Source organism: Tiliqua scincoides, chromosome 6 (genome assembly GCF_035046505.1).
Source record: "Tiliqua scincoides isolate rTilSci1 chromosome 6, rTilSci1.hap2, whole genome shotgun sequence".
NCBI lineage: Eukaryota > Metazoa > Chordata > Lepidosauria > Squamata > Scincidae > Tiliqua > Tiliqua scincoides.
In genome coordinates, this window is record NC_089826.1 from 13,425,581 (window position 1) to 13,441,790 (window position 16,210).

At 44.3% G+C, this 16,210-nt stretch overlaps 1 protein-coding gene across 1 annotated transcript in view; it reads right to left on the bottom strand.

The window, feature by feature from the left end:
• Positions 1 to 15,440, bottom strand: part of FAM13A (family with sequence similarity 13 member A) — a 147,036-nt gene extending 131,596 nt beyond the window's left edge. Inside the window, exons 1-3 of the mRNA XM_066632116.1 lie at positions 15,414 to 15,440; positions 11,296 to 11,488; positions 8,640 to 8,849 (exon numbers count right to left, since the gene is read on the bottom strand). Coding sequence (XP_066488213.1) covers positions 8,640 to 8,849; positions 11,296 to 11,488; positions 15,414 to 15,440 — 430 coding nt within the window. The remainder of the gene's footprint in view (positions 1 to 8,639; positions 8,850 to 11,295; positions 11,489 to 15,413) is intronic.
• Between the last annotated feature and the right edge of the window lie 770 nt (positions 15,441 to 16,210).

Here is a 16,210-nt window from a genome sequence, read left to right on the forward strand (position 1 = left end):
TCTTGCTACATTTCATGAAGGCCACATGATTGACTTGCCACATTCCAAACAGCACGTTCCTGGGCATGTCTACTCAGAAGTAAGACTCACCAAGTTCTCACCAAAGACTCACTTCCTCCCAAATGTGCATTTATAGGATTGCAACTTAAGTGCTTTAGATGGATCTGACAGTTTACTAGCTTAGAGCCCAATCAGCAGCGCCAAACTGCTACCGTTGCATCCTGTGCTGAATTTGAGCAGGCTGGAGGTCTCCTCAGATTAAGGGGAAATTCATCCTCTTACCCCAAATAAAGCCCCAGTCTGCTCAGTGGAGGAGGAGGCCTCTGCTGGTCCCAACCCCCTCCTGGGCCTGTCCCAGTCAGCACTATTCCACCCTCCCCTCACCCAGGAACGTCTCCTCCACACCTTCCCACCACCCTTCCAGCAACCCCATGCCACTTGGCACTTACCTGGTCTCCAGTGGTAACTGGAGCTCTAACTGCACTGTCAACAGGGTAGCGCAGGCCTCCCCACCTGCAACATTTACTCCCCGAGTGGCACAAAAGTGTCTTATAGCACGCTTGCGACGCCCAGTGCCAACACTATGGTCATAGGGCCATAGGTGCTAGGGCAGTGTAGGATCAGGCTGCCAAAACCTAAGCTCTGGATGGAGATTAGATTTCAGTAGGGTCTAAAGCTCACCTGGATGAGTACGAACCTTTGAGCAAATTTTTCATATTATTTCTAGCAATGAAACCTTGAAACCCTGGATCAGAATCGTTTCAGTTTAAGTCCTAAATATTGAAGTTCACTAAAATAAACCCAAATGAAGCTGGTTGAAGAATTTGAGACAGTTACTTCTGCCAGTGCAGAAGCCATTTCAAAGTGTGTTCGCTTATAAAATGACAGGATAGGACACAATGTTATAAAGCTGTTCTCTTGCGGCTGGATGCTTACGGCTACAGCTATTACACATTCCATTTAACTCAATGAACTGAACAGCTGCTATTTGGACACCATGTCCTCTGTTTAAAATAGAGGGAGTGGCCAGACACCCAACCCAATAGTAAGGGGACAAGTCTTTTTACGGGTAGGTACAGATAACCATTTACCACACAGTTGCACCTGATATGTGGTACAATTCTCTACACTAGGCAGGACCATGCCAACTCACAGAGTGGTCACATACACACACACCATCCTCAGTTGGTCAAAAGTCATCTGTACTCACTCAGTCACAAGATGCACTCAAGCATAATACAGTGGTCCCCCCTTATCTGTGGATTTGACTCAATGCAGATCCGGAGCATGCACTAGAGGGCTTCAGAAGACCTCCCAGATGTGACTAGAAAAACCTTCCTGTCACACCTGGGAGGGCTTTTAAGGCGAGGGAGGTTGCCATCAGGCCTCCAGGAGGCCTCCTTGCTCCTCAGAAGCCTCCTGGAGTCTTCTGAAAAGCACTTCCACTTTGCCAGTAGGGGCTCCCCCTTTGGATTTAACTATCTGCAGAATTCTGTATCCACACAGGGATACATGGATACCAAGAGCCCACACTCCTAAACCATGATTTAAGGTTACATAAGCAAGAAGCAACAAACCTCAAATTTGCACATTCCCTTTTCCTCCTTTGGACTGTGAGTAGAATTGTAAGAACATAAGAATAGCCCCACTGGATCAGGCCATAGGCCCATCTAGTCCAGCTTCCTGTATCTTATAGCAGCCCACCAAATGCCCCAGGGAGCACACCAGATAACAAGAGACCTGCATCCTGGTGCCCTCCCTTCCATCTGGCATTCTGACATAGCCCATTTCTAAAATCAGGAGGTTGCACATACACATCATGGCTTGTAGCCCGTAATGGACTTTTCCTCCAGAAACTTGTCCTTTTAAAGGCATCCAGGCCAGATGCCGTCACCACATCCTGTGGCAAGGAGTTCCACAGATCAACCACATGCTGAGTAAAGAAATATTTTCTTTTGTCTGTCCTAACTCTCCCAACACTCAATTTTAGCGGATGTCCCCTGGTTCTGGTGTTATGTTAGAGTGTAAAGAGCATCTCTCTATCCACTCTATCCTTCCCATGCATAATTTTGTATGTCTCACTCATGTCCCCCCTCAGGCGCCTCTTTTCTAGGCTGAAGAGGCCCAAACGTCGTAGCCTTTCCTCATAAGGAAGGTGCACTAGCACCTTAGTCAAGAGATCAGCAACTTCATTCTTCAATTCCTTAACTCTTGGGTGGATGCCATCAGGGCCCGGTGACTTATTGATCTTTATCAATTAGGTCTGAAACATCTTCTCTTTTAACCTCTATCTGACTTAATTCCTTGGTCAGGAGGAGCCGTTCAGGCAGCGGTATCTGCCAGAGGTCTTCTGCTGTGAAGACAGATGCAAAGAACTCATTTAATTTCTCTGCCATCTCCAAGTCTCCTTTTATCTCCCCTTTCCCTCCCTCACCATCCAGAGGGCCAACCGCTTCTCTGTTGGGTTTCCCGCTTCTAACATATTTGAAGAAGCTTTTATTATTCCCCTTAATGTTGCTGGCCATGTGTTCCTCATAGTCTCGCTTGGCCTCCCGTATCACCTTCTTACATTTCTTTTGCCACAGTTTATGTTCCTTTTTATTCTCCTCATTAGGGCAAGACTTCCATTTACGGAAGGAAGCTTCCTTGCCCTTTACAGCCTCTCTAACTTGGCTGGTTAGCCATGCATATTACTGCATTTTCCTCCCCAATTTATCTCACTTCAACCTTACATCCTCTTCCTATATTCTTCCTTTTGTGTGTATTTTAGCCCACGTGGATGGACACTTATGGAAGGAAGCTTCCTTGCTCTTTACGGCCTCTCTAACTTGACTGGCCATGCGGGCACCCTCCTGGATTTAGTGGAACCCTTCTTTCTTTGTGGTATACACCTCTGCTGGGCCTCTATTACTGTTGTTTTAAGCAGCCTCCATGCACTCTGGAGAGATTGGACTCTTTTTACCTCCCCTTTCAACCTCCTTCTAACCAGCCTCCTCTTCTAACCCCCCTTCTCTATGTTTCTGATAATCGAATCCCCCACTACAAGAAGCCCCCTCCCCCGAGGAGTATCCTGAGTGCGTTCGGATACAGGACCGTCCCCTGGAGAAGGGGTCCCCCCCTAGGGGATTGTTTCCCTTCTCTCCAGGATGACATTCTCCAGCCCCAAGACTTCCCACCCCAGGAAATGAGGAGCTGCACACCTGAGGGTGGGATGAAGCCTGATCGTCCCTGGAAGTCTCCCCAAGGTCCTTTTCTGACTGCCTCTGCTTCTCCAGGTCGGCCACCAAGGCTTCAAGGGAGTGGATGCGTTCCCTGAGTCCCGGGAGCTCCTTGCACCGAGGACACACCCATGACTTATGCCCCAGAGGCATATAGTTATACATGTGGCACTCCATGCAAAACACTGGATAGCCCCCACCCTGCTGCTGGCTGTCTGACTGCACAGCTTTTGTTGTTGTTTGTTTTTGTTTAGGGGGTACTTAAAAACCCTACACTGGTTTGCTGCCCTCTTCTCAAGGGAAGAGAAAGGCAGTGTCTGGGGCCCTGGCTTCCTCGCCCTGCTGCTGAACTCACACAGAGGCACCTTCCAATTATTAGTAGCAAGCCACAAGTGAAAACCATAGTCTCGTGGTGAAACCATTGTTTGCCCTGAAACCAGAACTGCAATGGTTTGATTCTAGTTTGCAAATCTGGTTTCAGTATAAGCAATGGTTTCCTGCAGCTGCAGTTAGAAACTTCTGATCACAGTGCATGAGGAGAGAGACTGTATGAGCCCAAGCCCTATGGTTGTTTGAGCACAAAATGCTAAGACATGGTTACATCTAAATAGGGATGCTTTAGACATATATTTCCCTCAAGCCAAGACTTTTGACTGGGCCAACATATGCTTCATGGGCCAGACATCTAAGAGCACCGAGCAAAGGTTTCCTTCCTTCTGCCACCCAAAAACAGGCCACAGGTGAGCTACCACACAGACTAGGAACAGCAGACTCCTTTGCTGACTGGCCTTTATGTTTTCATCATAGGTGAATAATCTGAAAATGTGGTAAACCTCACAGGCTGCCTATAGATAGATATACAGTGAGGTTGGAGCTCAGGTGAAATGCCCACTGAGGACTTCAGAGGTTTAGCCAGCTCTCCACTGTCTTGCATAATTGCTTCCCACAAAGAATTCATTATTATTATAAGAGCTAATCTAGCCCATAAGGGAAGCATGTTTTCTGGCTAGCTACCTGATTAGGAAATGCCTTGGAGAGCTAATTGTCTCTTACAGCCTCCTGCTGACACAAGCTCATTTGGTACTTTTCCACTGGCTTCTTTTCCATTTTAACAAAGGTCCTTTCACTCCCTTGAAAAAGCAGCAAGATGTTAATCTTCTCTGGGATATAAATATTCTGTAGTTGATGCAGCTGTAAACAAAATTTTCAGTCTGTTGGTCCCAGAGAAATCTAATTCAAAGGCTCTGGCTTCTTCTCATATTTTAATGTATTATGTAATAATCTGAACAATACATAATAGACCTTGAGACCACCAAAGACTATTCCCAGATTCTGAGCTTATAAACCCTAATCTTCTTAACCATGGTTTGCAGTCTAAGGAAGATGCTATAGGCTTGCACACTCCTGGTCTCGCACATAGGCTCCCTCCTCCACTTTCTGGGTTTCCATAACTACACTTTGCCATGACATCTGAATAGGCAGAAAATGGTTACTGCCTTGGTTGCAAACTATGGTGTGAGACTTTGGTCTGAAGAAGGTTTGCATACCATGGTCTAAGGGCCAGGTACTATTATAGGTTGGTGATTCAGATGTTATAGAAAATTGTGGTTAGAGAAAAACAGGAAGAGGGAATTCACTAAATTTTAGTGGATGTTCCCTGATTCTGGTGTTATATGAGAAGGAAAAGAGCGTCTCTCTATCCACCCCCTGCATACAAAATTTCTTTTCCCTCTCACATAACACCAGAACCAGGGGACATCCACTAAAATTGAATGTTGGAAGAGTTAGGACAGACAAAAGAAAATGTGTCTTTACCCAGCATGTAATTAGCCTGTGGAACTCCTTGCCACAGGAAGTAGTGATGGCATTTTGCCTAGATGCCTTTAAGAGGGGATTGGACAAATTTCTGGAGGAAAAGTTCATCACGGGTTACAAGTCATGGTTGGTATGTGCAAGCTCCTGGTTTTAGAGGTAAGCTACCTCTGATTGCCAGATACAGGGGAGGGTACCAGGATGCAAGTTGTGTCTTGTGTGCTCTCTGAAGCATTTGGTTGGCCACTGTGAGATACAGGAAGGGGCTCTTATGTTCTTATGCGTGAAAGGCAGTGCACAAGCCAGTGGTCCACCTTAAATCCTTACACAGGCTTCCTGTCCACTCCTGGATCCAGCACAAGCTCCTGGTTCTCACCTTCATGGCCTTGCCCTTCCTTAGCTTTCTGTTCTCACCTCATATTGAGTTACACTCCTGCCCAACCTTCATTTTTCTAGCATCCCCAGCCATCCAAAGGTCTGCACCGTTAAATAACTCTGACTTTTCTTTCTTGCTGACTCTTATGACTGGGAACTTCCTTCCAGATCAATTATTTGATGCCTTCCTTCTCCCCTCCTTTGTGTACCTTGTTTGCTAGAAGACTTCTTGGTTTGTCAAACCATAGTTTGCGCCATGGCTCAGAATCAAGAAACTGTGGCTTGAGCATTGCCTACAGATTATAGTTAAAGCCCGGTTTGCAGAGAGTGCTTAATCCAGTGCCCTAGGCTGAATGTCAAGGCAAGTTACCCTATGGTACAGTAAAATGCAACGTCTGAGCCATTGTTCAGTAATGTCTCTTGCAGGGTGGTTGCAAGGATAATATAAGATACCTCCAAATATGAAATCCTGACTTCCTTGGAGGAAAGGTCATAAACAAGTGTAATTTTTTAAAAGTCTCAGTTCCATTGCAAGTCCTATGAGCCACAAGGATCTTGTTGTGCAGCTGGTCAACAATGAATACTCACACATTTTCTGGGCTTCATTTGAAAGGGAATGGAGCACCTATGCTGCACACAGAAGGTCCTAGGACCAGTCCCCCGCATCTCCAGGTAGGGCAGAGAAAGATTCCTATTGGAAATTCTGAAGAATTTCCAGACAGTATCAACAATATACGTATATATAAATATAAAAGGATAACATCTTTGAGAAAGCAGTATGAAGCACAGTTGCAGCTGCCTGCAAAAGGCTGGGAAAGTGCAAGAGCTAGCAGCCAGGATGATAACTTCAACATGATGGAAATGGTTGGCAACCTTCAGTCTCGAAAGACTATGGTATAAGCCTACAGCACCCGGTATTCCCAGGCGGTCTCCCATCCAAGTACTAACCAGGCCTGATCCTGCTTAGCTTCCAAGATCATGGTATAAGCCTACAGCACCCGGTATTCCCAGGCGGTCTCCCATCCAAGTACTAACCAGGCCTGACCCTGCTTAGCTTCCAAGATCATGGTATAAGCCTACAGCACCCGGTATTCCCAAGCGGTCTCCCATCCAAGTACTTACCAGGCCTGACTCTGCTTAGCTTCCAAGATCATGGTATAAGCCTACAGCACCCGGTATTCCCAGGCGGTCTCCCATCCAAGTACTAACCAGGCCTGACCCTGCTTAGCTTCCAAGATCATGGTATAAGCCTACAGCACCCGGTATTCCCAGGCGGTCTCCCATCCAAGTACTAACCAGGCCTGATCCTGCTTAGCTTCCAAGATCAGACGAGATTGGGCATGTGCAGGGTAACAGAGGTTTCTATGAGATGGCTCATGGAATAATGTTCATAAAACTCTCGTTGAAAAATGAACTTATGCTAAACCACCGTGAGTCTATAGAGAAAGGCAGTATATAAATATTGTATTAAATAAGTAAACACTGACTAGATGAACCAAGGGTCTGATTCAGTATAGCTCCCTAAGCTCCCGAAAGTTAGCCGGAGAGACTGTGGTCATCAGGTATGGTCTACAGATGCAGGACGCAGAACCGGATGAAGATAAGCAGATCTGAACACTGCACTGAGTTCCAGTGTAGAAGAAAGGGGGGTTATAAATTCACATTAGTCTCAGGCCTTTTCAGTAATGACACCAACCTTGTGCAAAGCCCACCTACAGGGGCTAAGTCGCCCCTGACAAAACACTTCTTCAGGAGACGTGGGTTTTTCATTTCAGCTTTTAGAGAGATGATGTTTTGCCATGATGGTGGGGTTATATAGTTGAGGTGTTTTGTTTTATGTTGATTTCTAAAATTTGTGGTGGTTGTGTTTGGTTGTAGTTGGACTGCTGTCTTATTTGGTTTTTACCCCTATTGTGAGCTACCTTGGGTTGCCTTGACAAGCAAGAAAAGCAGAGTCTAAACATTTTCAAATACATGTTACTCATAGCACTAACAAGAATAATAAATCATTGCTGAGTCTCCACCAAAAGGACAGACCAAAAGCACATGCTCATGGTGGAGAAAAGGCTTGGACGTCATCTTGATGCAGTTTATCTTTTCAGATATTACAAGAGAGACACAAGAAGCGGGTTGTGCAGGGTCTTATCGCGCTGTCCAAAGCTGCAAAAACCTCCAACTCAGGATCATAAAGGAGGTGCAGTCAGGCTGTCTAACCCACTTCCCAAAGCACCGTTTGTTTTATCTGCATACAGTACAGGAACGCATGTCCCTCGATTGTTATTGCTACTTTGCTAAATGTTGTTTCCTGCACGAAACAAAGCTTTGAGTGCTTTGTTGAGCGATAAGTATGCTTTTATGGCCATAAACAAGTCAGTCCTTCTTCTTCTTCACAGCTAACCTTGATCTTACCAAAACAGAGTCTGAGAGCAAAGGACGAGGCGTGCTGAAAAAGAACCCCTGCACCAAATGGCCAAAAATAGCAGACTGGCAGGCCTGTTTTACTGCAGTGCTCAACTAGAAGGTGAGAGTCAGCAGATATTTCCACTCTCCCAGCAAATGTTCTATCACTTCACAAATTAAAGCACATGAGTTTACTTTGTTCTGTTCTTTAACCAGATGGGAAACTAGGCAGTTCTAGGAAACTGCAAAATAAAATTGAAGAGAAACTGCATAGATTTGTGGCATATTTTGCTCCAAGTCTAACACAATGGTCTCCTTCTCAGTGAAATGGTAAACCTGTGTCTGGACTGCAGTGGTGGACCTTCCCAGTTTGCCACTGTTAGACTGCACCATCTAGATTGCCCCTGGCAATCTCACAACTGAATGATCTTCTACCCAGAAAAATTCCCAGTGGGGCTGGTCAATTACTGAGGCCAAATGAGGCAGTTGCCTCAGGCAGCAGGTTGGTGGAGAGTACCTACCTCTGTTTGTGTGACTGTTCCTTCTTCCACTCCCTGGATTGGAAAAGAAAGGGGAGAAGAGAAAGAGGAAGTAGCAGAAGTGCAGCAGAGGAGGAAGTGTACACTCTCCTACCACTCTCCTCTCCTACACACTTCCTGTTCTGCTCTGCCTCCTTCTTCCTTTTCCAATCCAAGGAGCAGGAGATGCACGTCATCAGGTAAGGAGTGGGACACACCGAGTCATGAGTAAGGAGTGGGACACACCGAGTCATGAACCTGTATGTCTTGGGCTCGCCCTACTTAGTAGGATGAATATTTGATTAAAAACAGTCACCTTGATAGAGCTGCATGAATTTGGGATGCACTGCAGAAGTGATCACTCCATCGGGCAGTTCCCTCAGAAATAATTTCAGCAAGCTGGCGGCTGAACTGACATCTCCCTCCGCAGCCAGCTCCACTTTCTCTCCACTCTCGTACTTCACACGCAGCTGCTCCACTGTTTTCAGACTGCCATTCACCCTGAAAAGACCTTCCTGTTTCAGCCCTGTAATTATATATTAGAAAGGAGACAAATTAAGTAGTACTTATTTATGCACTGCCCTCCAATCAAAAGACACTGCCAGAGAAACTGATGGGTAAACAGGAAATATAATGACTCCTTTAGAATGTTTTTCCTGTAACTAAAAGCAAACAAGAACCAGAAAGCAAAGCTCCTCAGTATGGGCTGAGGACCAGTTCCTATTTTTCTTGCCCTCGGCAGAGCACCTAGAGCTTTGTCATCTGGGCTAGAGGCAGGCACTCAACAGGTGCAGCTTTTTCCAACATGGAGAGTGATGGAGACAGCTGAAGGTACAGAATTTGTGCATTTCAGCCAAGTTCAGGGATTCTGCCACAAAGAAGTATCAACATTACCAGTAGTAGTCGAACCAATAATTAGTATTAGTTACAAATTCTACTAGTTGGTATCATCCAGAATTGGAGATCTGTCGGGCCACACGCATGACATGCAGTCTCACAAGGGCCGCATTTAGATGTAACAGCATGCTATGGTTTGCCTTATGAGAAAAAGCTGCAGAAAACCTCTTAGGTTAATGCCCACCTTCCTCCTTTTTCCTCTTCCTTTACAGGTGAGGGGAAGAGATCAGATGCTTCTACTTTTAGTTTATAGCACACCGCAGTTTGGTGTAATAAACAATAATCTGATTTATTGTTTATTTATCAGTGGAATAAACAATGATCTGATTTAAATTTTCAATCTGATTACAATGCAATGATAATTATTCCTAGGATAGTGGTCTATCCTAGGAAAAAGAAAGTTCTGTGGTGCCTTAAAATCTGACCAGTTGCGATGGTGGGAGGGGGGATTCTTCATTATTGATTAACCAGACTGTTACTCTCTTAAACCAATTTTGCCCAAAGTTGCATATATACAACAGGGATCAAATGTGTACACCTGTATTAGTTAGTGGGCTGGACAAAAATGGGTTAATTGGTATGCATGCACAGATATATTAAAACATGCACACTATCCCAGCAGTTCCCAAACTTTTCAGCATCGCGACTCAACTTTTGCTCCTTTAGATGCAGGTGCAGCCATACCTTATTGGGAGAGCCTGGAGACCTCTTTCAGATTGTGCTGGGCCAGCAACTCAGTCTGTTGGCTCCCTGGGCTTCAGAAAGCCTCTTGGAGGCTTCTAAGGCAGGTGGAGGCTGTGTGGCCTCCCCATACCTCAGAAGGCCACCTGGAAGCGTTACAAGGCACTTCCAGTTTTCACCAAAAACCAAAAGTGCCTTTCCAATATTTATGGGGAGCCTTCTAGCTCCAAGAAAGCAGCACACAGCGTCCCCACATCTCAGAACATCACCTGGATGTGACCGGAAGACCCTTCTGGTTGCGTCCAGGAGGTCAGGTGAAGCCCTCCAGCGTGGGTCCGGTGGCACTCGTGCTGAGTCAAATCTGTGAGTGCTGAATCCACAGATAAGGAGGGCCCACTGTTTATAAAATGAGTTTGACACCCCTGGCCCATAAAGCTCTTCAGATTATTGGGACAGAAAAAGTTTCATCTACACACAAAAATCCTACTCTGACATCTACTGGACAACAAGCCACATTACAGAAAAAGGTTTTTTTTTATATTAGACACTGAGCAGCGTATATTCCCCATAGGTAGACTATATACCAGCAGCATTCCAGAAAACCGACCTTTTCAAAACAAAACAGATGACTGGCATGTGCAGTGGTGGTGCACATTGGGGAAAAGAAGCTGAGTGAGGGAATAACAGGGTTATGGTCTTTAAACTGGAGTCCATATTCCTGTCTATGAACTGGGCAATTGCAAGATAATAATTCACTTGGTGGCACGAGTGATAGGGACTTTTCAGTGCTGGCATAAAACCTCTGGAACACTTTCCCAGGGTGATCCACTTTTAAATAATAAATATGCCCCATTATGTTCATTGGAATATTTCCTAAATGAGCACGTATAGGACTGAAGCCTTAAACTGGTTAGGAATGTCAAACATAAGCCTGCAGACTGAATGCAGCCTCCAGAAGCAATTTATCTGACCCCCATTATAACTGGGCTCTCCCAGCTTGATAACTGGGCTCTCTCATCTCATGAAAATAGGAACAAAATGTACACATTTTCTCTTCTGTCTTTTGCAGCTAATGAGTTTCTATGTGAGAACAAAGTGCTGATTTCTGGTCATCATCTGCTTCATGATGTCACTTCCAACCCTGAGCAAGCACCATGAATACTAACTTTGGCCCTCTGTATGAAACGAGTTTGACATCTCCTGGGTTAAGCAGTCTTTCCCTCTCCCTGACAGTACAGGATAGGGACCTGTGAAAGAACATGTTTGGCCGAACTACAACACCAAGGATTCTCTGCGGGAATCCAAGACAGGTAGGCTAGAACTGTTTGCAGCACAGACAAACCTTTAAAGATTTGCTTGGTGCTTTAAACCAAAGGACTTTGCTAGCAGCTTACCGTGCCAGGTCAAATATTCAACAATATCCCACACCACCTCTGGGATCCCATTTTTGATCAGCCCTTGCTGCTGGAGCTCCTGGAGGCTCACGCCAAACACCTTCCGGCAAGACGTTCCCTTCTGCTTGCTCAGAGGTGCTGCTGCTACAATCCTCTTCACATCTTCTTTCAGCCTCACCGCAGATTTGCTTTGCTTGAAAGAGCAGAGGAAGAGAGAACAATCCGTCATAGTGACTATAGGGGGCTGCATGGTTCTAGCAACCCACGTTACACACACATCAGCTAGGAGGAAAGTTTCCTGCGAGGCTTGCGGCGTAGGTGGTCTCCTCTCGGTTTAATTCACGGCAAAATCTCTGCAGCGAAAGGCCTCTGAAAACATCTAGGACAAAAAACACACAGGGAGAAGGAAAAAGAAAATCAAAGGGAGGAGCCTAGATAGGGAGCAGGGCAACGGAGTGTTGACAGAGCATCCAGACGACATCACCTTGGCAACTACGGGTGGAGCGGAACTAAAAGATACTCTGAATAGAATCCCTGAAGTCTTCCTATAAACATATTCAGTAGTTATAAATGACCTAAAAACCTAAATAAGCTTGATGGGTTAACATGATCATGCATGGATTTCACAGGCAGGAGAGCACTAATAGCCGAAGACACACAATCTACAATGGGATTTTGCAAACACGCGTGCACCATCTCAGAAAGCCCAGGCAGTAGATTCAATTACATCTCATTGTCTCAGGTGATATCGGTGACCTTAACGTAAACTGGATTACGCTTACTCTAGAAAGCATATATTTTTAACTTCATCCTACGCAAGCTGACTCAGAAGTACATCTGTGCTCAATGGGGCTTTCTGCCAAGTAAGAATACATAGGATTGTAGCCTCTGCTATAGTTTAGCATGGTTTTTAGAGCATTACCATGTTCTGTTTGCTTATAATGAATTGTTATGAAGTGTGTATTTGTTTTACATTTTTTAACTTCGTGGATTTTTATTCTGCTGTTTGCCAGGGTCCTCACAGTGGCTCACAACATCGATACGATGCAATAGATGCAAGAACTTTCCACTTTAAAACAAAACCCAACATCAAAAGCCTGGCAGGAGAAGATGTTGGATGTCTGATTATCCGAAGACATTTCTGCCCAACATTGCATATAAGCAAAAGGGACCAAATGTGTACACCTGTGGGCGGGGCAAAAATGGGTTTAATCATATGTAAGTTGTCCTGAGTGCTGTATGGTACAACATATAAGAGTAAATTACAAAAACAGGAAGTATTTCCAGGATTACCCTGAAAGAGCTGATATATTCATTAGGAACAAAGGAGGGGTTCATGACAACACAGCACTAGCCAATAGCAACCTCCACAGCTGAACTTTAATGCAAACCTTCAAAACAAGTTTTTAAGAGGTCACAGAACACCAAAGAACTGCTTCTCCAGCTCTCAAAATGGCACATGTCTACACCCTGCAGGTTAAAGTCAGTTCATAAAGTCTGCACGTCACTGGATTCTACAAAACCACTCAGCAGAATGTGCAAAACTAGCTCTTTGAAAAGAATTCTGGGGACATGCACATTCTCTCTGTTGTGTCTTCACAAGTCTTTAAAATAAACAAACAATTAACACTAACATACTTTACAGAATAAAAGGTCACTTTCAATGTAGTTTTTCATTTAATGATCCATTGAAAATATAACCAGGGAAGGTTTTCACTCCATGGGGGAAAGACATTCATACTGCAGCAAATAATTCTTATCTCGGGTACATTTTATTCTCAGAAAATAAACAGTACATGGTATCTGAGTATATTTTGGATATGATGTGGACCAAGGTTTTGGTGACAATGTCCCCAAAGCACAATGTTTCAGTACCACTAACTTTGCGTATTTTACAAGATTTATGACTCTGAGAAAGAAAAGCAACTTGTATACCTTGAGGGTTTTAGCATTAACCACAGTTAGCTGAAGCCAGAGATTAAAACCCAGTTTTACCCACTTTTTACCATGATTGTAAAATCTAGTTTTCAGCTAACCATGGTTAGAATTAAACTGACACACACATAATATTTACCACAGTTGATAATGATGAAGAGAGCGGAAAGGAGGAAGTAGGAACAACCTAAAAACCCACAGCACTTTCCTGATCTCCACTCTATTATCTCAGAAGCATTATCTCTGCATCTAGCCAGTACTTGAGGTGCTTTGAACCCATATAATGTATGGCCAACCAAGCCACATGCAGTTCACCATCCATGCCATGATGGCCTACCAGGTGCCCATCAACCCCCTCATTTTCAGTCTGGGTCAAGTTATCCAATGAAACTGACAGGCAGGAGATTCTGGACAGAAAAAAAGGACGCATCTGATCACACAAAGCATTTGTACACATAATGAATTAGATGTCACAAAGCGTGGTGATGGCCATTACCACGTAATGCGTAGATGGGATTATGGAGGACAAGTCTATCAGGGGTTAATAGTCAAGATGGCTTTATGCTACCTCTGGGTTTTAGAAGCAGCACCTGAATATCAGTTGTTCAGGAGCAACAGTGGGAGAGGCTCTTTTGCTACATGCTTGTGGGTTTCCCAGAGGCATCTAGGCTATGGTGAGAAACAAGATGCTAGCTGTGGTGGACGTTTGGCCAGAACCACCAGGCTCTTCTTACTTTCTAAACAGCAAAAAGAAGAGGTTCATTGTACCTCTAGCAACTCACCACAAACAGTTGCTCCGCGAGCCCAAAACTAAACAGGTCCGCTGTAAACCACCAAGCAGAAGTTACTCACAATATTCCTCAGATGAGGCAAATATTTCCATACTAAAGGTGGAAAAAAAACTGGGACCAAGTGTCTACTTTAAGTTCTTACACATTCCAGGGAAGAGTAAAGAAAAGCAGGAAAGATTGTCCACTACTGCTCAAAAAACTTACTTTAAGGATTAAAAGTGAAGTTAAATAGAAGCAAGAATGCTGAGAAGGCTAAATACCAGATATTTAACAACTGGTGAAAGAACAAAGTGTTCCTACCAATGGTTTTTTTTCTGTGATTTTATGAAGGTGCTTTCACAGAATTGGGGGGGGGGGGAATGGTGTTTTGCCAAGTCCCCTGAATTGGTCTGAAGTTATGATGAACAGGCAACAATCACACACACAGAAAAATAGATCTCTCCAAGAGAAAGATTTGCTATCTTGGAAGTTGTTAGTTTAAATTTAAAAACAAAAAACAGATCCAACCCAATCGTGCTTTAAGAAGGAAGTTAAATCTTGCCTAGTTTTGAGAAAGGAAAACAGAAAAAAAGTTAGTTCAACACACACACACACAAATCACTATGAGTGGTGGCATTTTTTAAAGCACTGCTTCAGACATACCCACGTTGGTGGCGAACATGCACATACTTGCTTATATGTAAGCAAGATCCCTTCTGAGATCAGGGACATGGCAAATTACAGTCATTTTCATCAGCAAAGTGCAAGAGAAAAATAAAAACGGAAGGACTTAACATGTGGGAAAGTTCTGCTTTGGAAAGAAAGCAGAATTTTTTTTCTGTGTCTTTTTTGTGAAAAAAACACACAGTATTTACAGTTATGCAGCTACCTTCATTGTGAAATCCAAAAACTATAAATTGCCAATTGCCTAAGCTCAGGGGCTATTCAGATGTGACTGAAACCATCTTGGAGAAGAGCAATGAACCCAGACAGGAGAGGTGGAAGAGCAGAATATGATTTTTAAAACCACTAAATCCAAATTCTCAAAATAACATTTAAAAAACAAAAACAAACCTCTCAAGGCTAAATGAACAAAAGAGGAAGCCACATCTTTTGAAGGCACTTTTACATCAATCTAGAGATGCACTAAAAAGATCCATCCATTGCAATCTCTGATCCAATGAAATTTACAACAGCTGAACACTAGGAAGAACATACATTTCAGGAGAGATATTGACTAAGAGCCACACCCACTGGCTGCTTAGTGCTTAGCAAAAGCACAAGTTCACCACTCAAAACTATTGCTTTACTCCACATCTGCTTTCTGCAAATGCACTTTTGCAACAGTTCACACCATAAAGAGCCCTCCCTCACTCTCCCTACGCTTAAGAGTAAGAGACAGCCTGTACTTACACAGATGGCCAACGCTCCTGCCCCCATTCTTTCAGCAGTGTCTGGAAGAAGTGATGAGGATGGGATTAAGCAGGCAACCAGAGACTCACAACCCTCCCAACAGTGCAGCTTGAAAGGTTTGCATTTTGCTTTAGTGCTCGGATCCAAAACCATCCAGCAGTTCTAAACTTCTTTTTCCCAAGTTTTCCTTGCTGCTTCTTTGCATACACATGGCTGAAAGCAATACCCTGGAACTGAAATCTGAGTCAGCCAGTCTTGCATTGGCAGTCTGGAAAAATCACATGACCTAGAGCTGAACGTCATCAACATCTTTTCTGGGAACTTCCAGGGATTTCTGGCAAGCAGGAAGCCCCAGCTCAAGGCGCACATTGCCTTCGTGGTGCACCAGATGGCAGTGCTCAGCCCAAGAATCTATTGTCAAAGCTTCTGTTCCAATCGTGCATTTGTACCTGTGGGCACTGATTTCCCATTTTCCAAATCCTGTTCAAACTTTGGACCCCTTTGACATTCCAGAACAAGGATTTCATTTCCTAAGTTTGAATGGGGTTGCAGTCCCCCTGCAAGAACCTGCGCAGCCTTGGAGTTGTCCTAGATGAGTGGTTCCCAACCTTTAGGAGCCCGTGGACCAGTGAGGCAAAAATCAAAATCCTCGTGGACCACATGCAACACTCACTCCCCTGCACACAAGACATACAGTTATATTTGGTGGTCCATGTGGGACCATTTGGTTTGTAGCAAACACAGAATGGATACTCTGAATTGCACAGGAAAGAAGAGTGAGAGGGGAATATCCTGAC